Source organism: Manis pentadactyla, chromosome 1 (assembly GCF_030020395.1).
Source record: "Manis pentadactyla isolate mManPen7 chromosome 1, mManPen7.hap1, whole genome shotgun sequence".
In the NCBI taxonomy this organism is placed as follows: domain Eukaryota; kingdom Metazoa; phylum Chordata; class Mammalia; order Pholidota; family Manidae; genus Manis; species Manis pentadactyla.
In genome coordinates, this window is record NC_080019.1 from 159,749,240 (window position 1) to 159,763,278 (window position 14,039).

The 14,039-nt window shown below is 36.6% G+C and overlaps 1 protein-coding gene across 1 annotated transcript in view; it reads left to right on the top strand.

Moving 5' to 3' along the window:
- Window positions 1-13,222, top strand: part of ZPLD1 (zona pellucida like domain containing 1) — a 74,845-nt gene extending 61,623 nt beyond the window's left edge. The window contains exons 8-11 of the mRNA XM_036930803.2: window positions 3,517-3,688; window positions 4,855-4,963; window positions 10,336-10,365; window positions 10,789-13,222. Coding sequence (XP_036786698.2) covers window positions 3,517-3,688; window positions 4,855-4,963; window positions 10,336-10,365; window positions 10,789-10,964 — 487 coding nt within the window. The 3' untranslated portion in view covers window positions 10,965-13,222. The remainder of the gene's footprint in view (window positions 1-3,516; window positions 3,689-4,854; window positions 4,964-10,335; window positions 10,366-10,788) is intronic.
- The last annotated feature ends 817 nt before the right edge of the window (window positions 13,223-14,039 follow it).

The window sequence follows — 14,039 nt, forward strand, 5'->3', positions numbered from 1 at the left end:
GTTGTAACAAGATAGCCCAGTCTCCCCACTGGAGTGATTTCAGAGAAGACCACACCCACTTGATAATAACAGAATACCTTTCATGTCCCCCTGGATTGATGTCAGAGGAGTCCCAGTGGAGAGTTAGGACATTTACTACTAACTACCCCACTGTAACAAGGCCACAGTCCTTGTGGTGTTGGTGAGGCCACTCCAACCCCACCCAGTCAGGGAGGTATCAGTGGGGTGCTAGTGGGGAGCAGAAACTCCCACCCTTCCCAGCATTAGCAAGACCTTCCATCCTGGGGTGTCAAGAAAGGCCAGGAGAGAATGGGCTTCCACTCCCACCTGGCAGTGATGTTGCAGTATGCCTCCTTCCCAGGATGGTCTTGTCAGAGGAAGTCAGCCAAAATGCAAGGTGCATGTAAGATCCAGAGGGCCGGACATAATGCTCCAAATGCCTCAGGTTCAGGAAAGAATCGTTTGTTGCAAAAATCAGGAAGACCTCAAGCTGGATGATAAAAAGGGTATAAATAGATGTGACAGAGACTTTAGAATTATCTAAAAAAGGATTTTAAAGTGGCCATCATCAAAACCTTTAAACAAGCAACTATAAACGTGCTTATTACAAGTGGAGAAGCAGGAAGCCTCACAATAAATAGAAAGTCTCTGAACAGAAACTGAAGACATAAAGGAGAAACAAATAAAAAATTTAGAACTTAAAAATACAGTATCAAAGAAGAAAAGCTAAATATGCAACTACCATACAATATAGCAATTGTCTTTGTGGATATTTTCTTAGAGGTTCATACAAGAAAACATGTATACAAATATTTATAACAGCTTTATTTGTAATAACCAAATACTGAAAAAAAAACCCCAGATATTCTTCAGTGGGTAAGTACGTCCATACCGTGACATATCACTCATCAATAAAGAGGAATTGATTTTTGATACAACTATTTGGGTGTGTCTCCGATAATTATGCTGAGAAAGAAAATCTAATCCCAAAAGGTTATGTACTGCATGATTCTATTTATAAAATACTTTTGAAAGAACAAGATTGTATTAGGAAGAACATCCTAATGGCTAAGTGAAGTTTTGCCCCAAAAAGTAATCATAGTTTTGACGATGGAATTCTAAGAACTCAGGTAAGAAAGAATAGGATAGTAAAAAGGCAAGGCTATGAGAATGTGAAAAGGGAGCTGGAAGAATTTAAGATGGAATAGAGAAAAGAACTGTTTTACAGAGACATTTGTGTAGAACAGAAGGAAGACATAATTAGGTGTCCATGGAAAAATAGATACAGCAGAAAGCACAGTATGGGACAGAGAAGATAAAAATAGGAGATATATATAAAAAAAGACAAACGGAAAGAGAAGACAAAAAGGATTAGAGTAAGAGAGGTAGAAATAAAAGGCCATTAGGCCAGGGGAATCCAATACATGCATAATATGCATAATTAGAATCCCCCAAAAGAAACCACAATAATAGATTAGAGCATATATATTAAAGTGTAATCCAGGAATACTATCCTAAAATGAAAGAAGACACAGCAATGTAGTGAAGGATGTCTTGGATGAAACTGAAGCTTCCATAAAGTGGAAACTAGGGGAACTATAAAAAGACATAGTCAGAAGCATAATAAAAATGGGAGACCTTAATTCCACTCTTCTAAGAAACTTAGTTCTGGTGGTCAACAATTAAAGATATAGAAGATCTGAATGATATAATCAATGAGCTATATACTAATAGCTGGGAATAAATACATAACTATCAAAAATGGAAATTCACCACTACTTGGAAGCTTAAAACACTTAACACTTGGATCAGAAATGGAAATATGAACCAACATTTCACAGTAAATAAAGAAAAAGTTATTTGCAAAAAAAACCAAGTAGAATCAGATACTAACCTAATCAAGAATAAAGGGATAAATGACAAATCCATAAAGAACAAAAAACATGGAAATGAAAAAGATATGGTCTACCAGATATTATAGTTAATACAATCTCTAAAATTATTAAATGGATGTGATAGTATGGAAGACTAGACACATAGACAAAAATTTAGAATAGTAAATTGAGAAAGAGATACAAAACATAGGGAAATTTACAATATGACAGATTGTGATATCACAAAATAGGATAAACAGAGGTTTTTAAAAATAATATTGGATAATGGATAACTATAAGAAAATATAGCAATGGATCTGTACTTCACTCAATACATCATGATAAACTGTAAATAGATTATTAATTTAAGTGGAAAGACTACAGCTTTAAAAGTGGTAGAAGAAAATGTATTAACATAAGAAGCATTTTTAAAAGGTTATAGCAGGAAAATCTGTCTTCCATCAAAATACTAGAAGCCATAAAATACCAAAAACTTAACATACATATAAAACCTCCAGGTGTATACACACACACACACACACACACACACACACACACACATAATTATGTCCAAAGCTAAACAACTTAGTAAAATACTTTGCAACTTATGTAACAAGCAAGGAACCCTCCTTCTAACATATAAAGAACTTGCATTAACCAGAAAAAAATATCAACAAGACAGAAATTTAGGCAAAGGGCATAAATGATTTTCAGATAAAGAATCAAATGGCTCTTTTATCTGAAAAGATGCACATATTCATTTCCACTAAGAAAAATGCATATGAAAGTTGTATGGCAATAGTTTATTTTTCCTATCCAATGGAGAACAATCCAAAATTTTTTCTATATACTTGGATGATGTAGGTCTGGGGCAAATAAGGATATTTTTCATATATTACTGAGGAAAAATAAAATGCATCAATACTTATAGAGGGCAATGTGGCAAAATCTGTTAGATGATCCTATGGATATATTGCACACATTAAAAATGCTGTACTATAAGGCTATTCATTAATACTTTGAAAAAAACAAAAGATTCAAAACAATGGAAATGAACATAAATAGGGAACTAATTAAACTGGCACATGTGTGTAATGGAATACTACACAGCTTTGGAAAAAGAATGAGGAGGCTCACTAAATATTCAGATGGAAAGATCTCTAAGATAAATTGCTCAATTTTGAAAAGCTATAGAGAGTGTGCTATCGTTTGTTTAAGAAGGAAGGAAAAATAAGAATATATTGCTTCTGCTTCTATTTGCATATACCCTGAGAAGATACAAGCAAAGGTCACCTCTGGCAAATTTGAATGTGGATGTGGAATGGTCTGGACAAAGGCAGAGATGGGAGAGACACTTTTCACCTTATATATTTTACAGTGTTTGGATTTTTGAACCATCTGAAAGTATAATCCCTCTAAAATTTGACAGTAATATAAATGATCTGTTTAAATTTTATGGTCTGGGTCTCTCTGTCACATTTGGTGTGTTAGTTTATGCTCTTATTAAATATCTGTAACATGGCATGATTTTGTCAGCTCTTAATGTAATGGGGTATCCTTAATACTGCAGAAATTAATTTACACGTCCCACTGGGCTGGTACTTTCCAGTAATACCCTGTTTTCACATCCCCTAAAATGCAGCTGTGACAAAGATCCTCAGACCACCGTCATTGAGAATGGCAGAAGCCAGCAGGGCCGATTTTCCTTTGAAGTGTTCCGGTTTGTGAAACACAAGAATCAGAAAATGTCCACCGTCTTCCTGCACTGCGTTACCAAGCTCTGCCGAGCTGATGACTGCCCCTTTTTTATGCCAGTATGTTTTCAGCCACCTTATTCTAAATTGTCAGGTTGATCTAAGCTGAAAGGTTTTCACATCTTCGGAACTAATTTCTATATAGTGGATATGCATCAGGTCAAACAGTTTGAAGTAGGATTTATTCGTTCACCCAGTAAAGATCTATTGAATGCCTGCTTTGTGCCAAGTGTTACAGTGGGGGTAAAGATGCATGCATGAATTATAAAGTCAAGTAGCTTAGCCTTCAGGAGCATGAGATACTCAGGCAGACATTTGGGTTGTAATTAGAGGCACTGTTCATCCTTCTGAGAGAGAACAGAAAAGGTTAGGAGGTTCAGTGGAAGACATGAAACCCGTGTGTGAATGTGGATGAACCCTGAAGGGACAACGATGAAGTATGAGATACGCTCTGTGCCAAAGGACGGTCAAAGGATGACCACCCTTTCCTTCTCTCAGTAAGGCAATAGAGCAGAGTAGAGGATTATGGGAAACCCTGGGAAGGTGTCAGGTTTAGCACTCAAAAAGTAGATTGGATCTGATGGTCCAGAATCCCTTGGATTAAAAGTTAAAGGCTATAAAAGGCATGCATCTGTATTGCATACAGACATTATTAAAATATAGATCCATTTACTAGTGAATAAAAAAAATTCTATTTTTGACAGGCTCTCTAGGGTCACATCAATATTAACCTGAGAAAAATGCAGGCACATTTAAAAAATTTGAAACAGCTTTAATAGGTTTTTATTTATGCTTGAATACATGTATTTCTCCATCATCATTGATTATTTTAATTCTAACTAGCTGTATCAGATGGAGTTGAATGGAAAGTCCACATTACCTTGTCTCTGCGCTGACCAACATTTCATGGAAGCATTTATTATAGGCTTGAGAGAAATAAAAGTAGAAAAGTTTGATAAACACAGCTCTTTTTCAGGAACGCCGTTGAGCTATGTAAATTAATGAAGCAGTGCACAATTATAACGGGAGAAAATAAGAAATGTGACCAAAGCTAGGATAAGAAACAGTGTAGCAGTTATATGTGACATAATTAAATAAATGCACATAAGTAAATGAATAAAATTAAACATGTGGTGCCTCTTCCAAAAGAATCTGATTTCCAAATGGCCATAAAGAAACAATTTTGTGCCAGTGTGGGATTTCATTTGTTTTCATTAACACCTCAGATTTGCAGCCACAGAGAAAGGAGAGACGTGGGGAAGAGGACCACTTGGAGCCCCCAGAGCACTTCTGGAAATGCCGTCCTCTCTGCTGGTCCCATCATTACTCGGAGTGGTAGGAGTGCTTTTCCTTTTTGTGTGTAGTAATAGATGGGGCCAACATGGCTTGTTAGTTGACTTCTAAGGAGAGCTCAAAGGGATTGCTAAATAGCACTAATTAACTGTGAGACAAGATAAACAACTAAGCTACTTTAGTTTCACAGTAATTTCCTGTGTAGTCAACTTTCACACAAAAGGCAATGTTGTCTTTACTCCATTTCCCTTTTACACACACACACATGCACACATGCACAGGAAGATCACGCTGGACCGGTTTTAGCGTCCCCATCCCTGCCCTGCTCTCTGCCCCTGAAGATTGGTGGATGTGAACCATAGTCCCAGCTGCCTTGCCATCTAGTTTCCCGTCAGGCTTGGCCAATTGGCGATGCTGTTGGAGGTCGGGAGTGCAGTCCACACAGCTCCTGCCAGACAGCTCTTCCACAGATCTACTCTTTTGGTGTTCTGGAGACCCTCCCCTTAGCCCATTGCCCAGGTGACTTGATTTCCTCTTGTGAATTCTCTGTATCTTTATAAACAGTCCTATTAAACTCTTCTTCAATTGCCCACTTTAAGTAGCATTCATTTCCTCCCAGGATACTGATTATTACCTAACCCATCCAGTGTGCTCACTCAGGCCATGGATTTAATAGACATGACCAGTTATACACATATATCCATGTGTACAAGTATCTGGGCTTCCATGTACATACATGCACACTCTCCAGAGTGACACTGCTTTGTGTCAGCATGAACTCGGAGACACCCAGAACCAGGTGGATGAAACAGACATGCAGTATAAATAACACAAGGTAAAGTCAGAAAAAATGATTCTTGTTCCATTTTTTATCCAAACAAGCTATGTGACTTGGGATTTCACTTCACTTTGCTGGGTAAATATTTCTTCATTTTTGAAATGAGGCATTTGAATAAGTAAACTTTAAGATTCTTTCTGACTCTATAGTTCTAAAATTTGTCTTAAAAAAAGCAGAATTCTGGTTAAATTATATTGTTATATTTTCTCTCTACTTTATATTAGCTATAAGGCTATTATTATGTTTCAATCAGATTATCTTTACCTTTTCTCCCATACCTCCCATTCCACAGTGAAGAGAAAGTTGTGCCTGAAATAGGTAACCAAGCAAAAAATGGTTTTAGCCTGAAAGATCGAGACAGTTGGTTCAATTATTCACACCTCTCTGTGTAGACATAGCCCTATTTAAAAACAACAGGCCTTTTAAATAATGCAGAAATGTATTAAATACAAAATTTCAAACTTAGCGCCGAGGTTTGGCATGTGTTTTGAATGGTTTGAAAATGACTGGTTTGTGGTTTGTGAAAGGCCCAATTTTTACCTCTATTGAGCTGTTAGAAATAGCTCATAGAATTACACTGCATGGAAACTTAGTTCTTATTGCCAATAATTAGGAGTGCTTTTGGGTAGGCATAGTAAAAAATATTTTTATTTTTGTGGAACCTATCTGGAGTCAGTTTGCTATAAAAAAAGAACCTTGAAAGTAACATCTCTCTGGTCATGTTGAGTAGATGGCTTTTCTTCCTTACTAACTTCCTTGCTTCCTTCTTACCTAGGCCAAATCAAATGCAAATATTACACATTTATATAATTTGTTAGTGTAAGATAATTTTTTTAAAGACCAAAATTACTAAGAACCCCTCCTCAAATCCTAGTAAAGATTACCAAGTGGAATGTTCTAACTCTACCAAATCTAACCAGCTACCCCAGTTTGCAGGTTTCATCCAAACCATATCTTGTCACCCAGAATATCTATGCTGAACCTCAAGGAGCTAATGCCTTGATCACAATGTCATTGATGTCATAGCTGGATTTCTTCATTTCCAATTTCAACCTTTTTACTCCCAGCACACTAGGGTTGTCTCTTAGTCACCTCGTTCTGTCTACAAGCAAGTCCCCAAAGGATCATGTCCAAACTTTCCAGATGCCTTCTGTTCCTCTCTCACTCTCTGTTTACTTATGCTTTATAATTTTGACAAATAGCAGATGGTCCTCATTTTTCAGTGATCATGGTGGCCTCACTGCATAGAGGGCCATAAATAATAATATTTACAATATGATACTATTATATCCATGCAAAAAATTTATTTTAAATTCCACATAGACACAGACTTCAGAAATCAAGCCATATCCCATCCACACACAAATCCTGTGTAAACTTAATGTCCAGCTTAATTACGAGGGCTTACCTTCTCTACTTAGTTTTATTTAATTTTTACCTTAGGTCAGCTCCAATTTATCTCACCAGGTCCTTGGCTGATTTTTATATAGACAAATCTAACTTCAGGCTTGATTTGCTCTCTTCAAAGCTCTCTGATATTTAGAATGTTTGCTCTGTTTATTCATTGAACCACTCGTTTCCTCTAGGCATCTGCCTTAGGTTAAGTTTAATAAGTTGGTACAGCTTAGAACTTCTGTCTTGTTTTGAATGAAATAAAATACATTCTGGTTGTATTTACCCAACATCATTAATCCTTTTGTTAGTTGATTTAGGAAAATATTCACATTCTCAAAATTCAAAATCCTCAATATGAAGTGTTCTTACATTAGGCTCCCAAATACTAAAACTGTTTGGTAGGAAAATGGGGTAAATTTCTGAATAATTCAAAATTATAATCACTGGAAAACAATAATATCTAATTGTTTTTGTACAGAAATTCTGATGGAGAAGTCCAAGGTAAACTCTTGTTGGAATAGTTTCATTGAGTTTTATGGGTAGTTACTAAATCATTTGAGCAGTTTTTTTAGCTTCCCATGTGACAGGCCCTCTGCTAGGAACTGAAAATACAGAGATAACAGGGCCATCTGTGCCCTCAGGGATCTTAGCTTTCAAAGGTAGAGATAGACTATTAACGAACATAACTCAGTGGAAAGTTACAAAGTTTGGAGGTTCTGAACTTGAAATATGTGGTCCATTTCACCACACAAGTAACTGAAGATTTAAAACAAATAGTTTGCCTGTGCTAAGAAAGGAAAAATATTCATTCTGCATAAATCTTTTCACTGATGTTCATTCCTTCCATTTATTTCTACTACTTATGTGAGAGAGAAGCAGAGAATGAGAATTTATCTGCCACTTCTGTGGTTTCAAACAGCTGTGGTATTACCGCTCTCACTTTCCTCAGATGGGTCCTCGGCTAGCTGAATGTTTTTTGAAAAGCCCACTGAGCTTAGTGTTCCAATCTGTTCTAATTCTAGAAGATTTCTTTTAGCATAGATGTATATGTTAAGACTATATACATATTCTTATGTATGTATATGTGTGAGAGAAAAGTAGAAGTGTATGATGACAAAAATCTCCTAGAAAGTGTCTATCTCCTCTTTCTGGGCTAGCCACTGCTTTGGCTTTTATTATGATGATGATTATTGCAATGATATGAAAAGTGCAGGATACCACAAACAGCACCCAGATAAAAAGTGATTATCTCTACCTTTATCCACTAACAAACACAATTCCAAACAATCAAAATATTACCTGCTTGGGTTTCAGCCATCAGCCAAAGGTAGGAGGCTTTCAGTTTCTCAGAGTCCTGGAGCCTGGACCTGGTGGGGCTCATGTGGCATTTTGCCCCCACATGGAGATTTTTGTCCTCAGCCACGTCCTTGTGAGTGACACTTGGGATAATGTTCTTATAGAAGTGTTGGTAATGTGGGAGAAGAGGGAATATTTCGACTTCTTTTATTAACCTCAGGATACAAAAAATAGTGGGGGCATCCAGTCACAGCACTTTCACCTGACTTGAAAAGCACATGGAGGAAGGAGCTTTCTGTTATTTAATAGCAGTGTTTTTTAAAGCAAGCAAGTGTGGCAAACCGCTCTGGGTCTGCCGGCACCCCAACTCTCAGGCGCGTACTCTTTCACTGGCTTTTATTCTCCAAATAAACTCTTAATGCTCAATGGCAATAAAAAAATTAATAAAAATAAAGCAAAGTAGTGTGATTTCTAAAGAATGACCTTTAAAAAGGAATTTCATATATTCTGCTCCATGTTCCAGTGAGGCAGTTAGTCTTCAAAAAGGGCAAAGCAGATCTTTTGGACGAACTGATCACAGTCCATTTCCATGAGAAGGAAGTGTCTTTATTGAATACTGTTGATCAGAGGTCAGGAGTTTCCTAAGGGTGTCCTAGAACAAAAAGTTGTGCTATTTCTCTTTTTGTCTTGTAACAGTGCTCTGCACCATTCTACAGGATCCTGTGAATGAGTGCTCTATTAGTTTTGGGCATTGAACTTCAGGATCAAACAGCAGAGCCATCACTTCTGCCAAGACTCATATGTCTGAAAAGAAATGCCATCAGATGGTTTACAAATATCATACCAGGTTCTCCTATCAATTGTTTCCTTGAGATATTAATCTCTATAAAAATATTTTCCATACTTGGCTAGTTTATATTATTTTAGAAAAAGGGTTAGAGACTGAGCTTTTATTTAAACCTATGTTGACTTTATCATGGAGGCTGTGACAGATGGAAGTTTCCTTATCTGTAAAATGGGGGTGGTAATTACATCTAAACCATATGCCTATTAGGAAGATTAAATGTGACAATATATGAAACAGCAGTTGGTAAACTGCATAGCATTATATGCATATTAATTATAATAATATTTATACTTCAAAATCAGTCAACTGCATACACGTTATGCTTCAAAACACAAATACTCATAGACACGTCCACATCCATATATTTAAACACAAATATGAAATAACACACTCACTTTACAAGTTCAAGGGTTAATTGTTATATGGCTGCAAAATGGATAACAAAAATTGAGAAACCAAGTGAATGTGCTCATTGCATCTAGTGTTATGTTTGCTAAGGAAAAGTGAAAAAATACCAGCTTCAATCTTTTACTTAATAGATACAAATAAAACTCCAACTAAAGCTTGGGAGTCATGTTTTCTCTTTATTTGGTTATTAAGTGTGAATTTATCTTCTGGGAACTTAAAATGATGTTTTTGTAGATTATGATGTGCAAATTGGCAACACTTAAAATAGAGCGTCACTAAATAATGAATATTTCTCTGTGACAGAATAACAAATGGCAGGTTATAGGGCTATAAAATATGTAATTGCTGTTAGCAATTACTGCCCCCACTAACCTGACTAAAGAGAAAATGATGAAGAAAAGTTGGCAAGAAAAAATACAGCACAGTATATTTTGTGATTGTGTTTGTATGCCCAGGGTAGTGGGAAAGTAGAATGGTTTAGGAGAATTTCCATCATTGCCTTCCTCATGGAGCTTGTGGGCAAAGGTGAGGGGCCATGTAGGTAAAAAGTAATTATAGAATTATAATGAAATCAGGTAAATATTTGGAGACAAAATACTGCTTTCCTTTTCCTTTTTTTTTCTATTCCAGATGAGACTCCAACCAACAACTCACAACTTGGTAAGATAATAAACATAAAAATAGGATCTAAAAAAAGTTTAAGTATTTTTTGGTGATCAGTTACAAAACTGCAATCAACTAAACATAATGAGCTCTGGTTTTACAAGTTCGGTATATTTATTTTAAATGACAGTTCACTGAGGATTTCTGAACTCGTATGTGACCTGTTGGTCAATTTTTATTGCATTTTATAGGTGATTTTTTTTTTTTTGGTTGTCCAAGGGATATCAGGCCTTTGAACCATATACTTCTCTGGTTATTGGATTGAATTATAGTCAAATAGATTGTAGCATGATCCACTATCATGCTGTTTTTCTAAAAGATAGTGATGACAGATGTTTTACAGGTATAAATTGGGATAAGTTGAGATAAGTCTGATATTGGACCTTTCTACCTTTCCACTGTATGTATTATCACTTACAGGTTCTCCAAGTGAACCTTCTTTCCAGCTGAATGCCGTCACCAGCGCACTGATATCAGGAGTGGTCATTCTGGGCGTTGTGAGCTTCTCTCTTCTGGGCTCACTGGCCCTTCTTCTGCACAGGAAGTCACCCACCAGTCTGGTGTTGAATGGCATAAGAAATCCAGTCTTTGACTGACTGTATCAGGTCCCTGCTCTCTGTAAAGAAGGCTTTCCTGACTATACCATGTGTGACTAAAGTCAGTGTTCCATCTGATTTGACTGCCTGCCAGCCTTTGCTGCTTGTAGATTGATAGATTTCACAGTGTAGCTTGTCAACATGATGATAGGGAAAGAATTTTGATCATATTGTTCTTGTCACTTGTATATGTGGTCAGCTTTGTTTGGAAGGCACCAGTAATGGGTTTTATACCAATAAACAATATTCAGGACTTAGAACTTACAGGATCATATTTCATTTTATTTCACTATTCTCTTGATTGTTGGTTATAGAGAGAAAAAGGGGGCATAGGAAATATTGAATTTGTTTCATTTTTTTCCCCCTAAGCATTAAAACCCAATGCAATGGCATTTGCATATTTGGTACTAAAATGAAAGTTGCTTTTTATTTTATTCTAGATAATTCCACTTTGTGGATATGTTTTAATTGGACTGGCCAGTTTGGACACCTGAGATTTAATTCCTCATTCTATGACCTCCTGTGTCCAAAGGATACTAAGTGACTCTAGATAATTTTTCATTTAGATAGAAATAACTGAGAACACTGGCACATATTGACTCTCCTCCTAGGTACACAACTCAGCTGCTGTGGCAGCTGTGCTTCCAGCAGTGAGGCAACTGCAAAGATTGTTTTCAGTCCAAGAACCGTTACATGGCATACCAGCCATAGCTGTCGGCAGAGAACACTGTCTCCACTGTCCCCACACACAAGCATAGTGTTCCTATGGGGGATTTTAACAACCTGGATTCTTTTTTTTCCCCCAGAACAAAGAAGAAACAGATTATGTATGTTTTGCAGAACATTGTCCCATGAAAAAAATATTCCTTTTCCTACAAATTTCTGATGCTAGCAGAACAAATAGTCTGGAGGAGGCCTACTTGTTAAGATGTCTTCCTGAAGGTATCATGATTGCCATGGAATAAAGGGAATAGTCCTCTAATAGTAAACCACAAGAAGCATTTGGTCCTTTACAAGTTCTGCAAAAAGTTTACAAAGCCAAGTTTTAAGCAGCCTATGTTCTTACAAAAAAAAATCAACGTTCCCTTTGTTCAGTCTATCCACACAATTGAACAAAGAAAACAATTTAGTGACAAACACCAAACCTAGCATTTGCAGCTGTTAGAAGTGATGTGTTACCTGTAAAACTTGCTGTAAAAACTAATTTCTCTTCAACATTTATGACCCATTAATCAGGACTTAATTTAGTATACTACATGCAGATCACTATGCAATTCTAAATTTATTTCAGATGAAGTGTCTATATGCTGAAGTTAATAATTAAATCAATCATCAAATCACAAAACACCTTTTCTCCAATTTGACTGAATAATTCAAAAGAAAGTGTTTATATTACGATAATTAGCTATATAATTGCCTCAACTTTCTCTGTCAAGATGTAGATGCAGTTAAAGTGAATGGGATCTGGAAAGTCTTTGGATAATTTATTCAATATAAAAAAGTCTAACACTTAAAAAGCCAGTTTTCCCTTCCCTGTCTTACTTCAAAACGACTTTGAAGTGATCATTCTGAACTTTATCTGTGTTAACAAATTTATTTTCTAATTTAGAGGGAGAAATCCTACAGGAAAAAAAAACATGGAACATGGTACTTTTGTGATCTTATATGTACATAGATAGTATTGAAATATTCTGGTAAATGTATTTCAGATACTTTAAGTGAATCGCCTTTGATCTGAGGATTATACCCTGTGAACAGCACATGATATCACTGAAACTGGGCTGTCAGCTGGATTTTTGTGCTTTGGGGATGGCTCCTTTTCTAGGTATTGACCTTTTAAATTCCACACTCCATTTTATAAAACTGAATTGTGGACATACCATTTTGCGAGCAACTTAAATCTCCTATTATTTTTTGCCACCCTTTCTTCATAAATGGGTGAATCAAAGCTATAATGAGACAAACTAGGTTTTGTATAGATTTGTTCTTATAAACCTGCAGTTAAATTTAGTATTTAGTTATACTGAATATTCTTGTTACCATAGTGTGAAAACCTTACAAAATATGTGCAAATGGTCCTTCAGTTTTAATACCTCAAACTGTTTTATGCACTTCAGGGGTAAGGTCTGATGAAATGTACAAGATGATTGTTTAATAAAATAATTGTAAAAGAATATGCTTAAAATAGTGACTTTTTTTTTTGAGTCATTTATCCTTTCTTCTCTCAACTTTCTTGTCCTACTTTCCCCAGCATTAAGAAGAACTGAACTTAAAGTCAGCTGCCTCCTGCAGCAGGGAAGGGCAGGGGAAGCTAGGTGCAGCTCGTCCTCTGCACACTGCGCTTCCTGGTACAGCCCTGGGCTGGGAGACACATCCATGATGTCAGCGGGAGGTAAAGAACTGTACTTTAGCTTGAGTTTGAGCTCTGACTAAAACTAAGACTATATGTTTTCAAACTTTGAGGGGAAAGTTAAAATAGGAAAGAACAAGGAGCTCAGCTTCTCCCAGAGCTGCAGTCTCTCATAACGGCTTGTGCAGGGTTGGCTGTCATCCCTTGTTTTGGCATATGATGCACAGCTGAAGAGAAATCCTTTTCCTGACTCAGGGAGAATCCAGTCATGCAGAAGTGAGTACTACCCCGGGTCCTCAAGTATCAGCGAGCTTCGGGAGCGCCACAGACATGATGGGTCATGAAGGGGCTTTGTCAGCTGTGGAAAACATGAGGCAGGACATTTCTAGATGTGAGAAAGAGCAGGAGGAGTCTGTGGGAAACCCTTGTTTGTGGACATACATGAGGCATAGTTTGAGGGATTCCCAGAGCACTTGGCAGGAAAGAATTATAACAGGCTGGAGAAACTTCTATCATGACAGTGGGGGTTATTAGGTCAGCATATATTTGCTTTCATTCCATATTTATAAGGAGAGAAAAGCAAGGTGATCATTGTTTCTGAAAATGAGGTTCCTCAATTATTTACAAATGGGAAGACATTTAATATAAAACAATCCAATTTGGTGATTTGGAAAAAAACATTCTTGGGTAGGAAAAAATCAAATACCAGGGTTAGCTAGTGTATT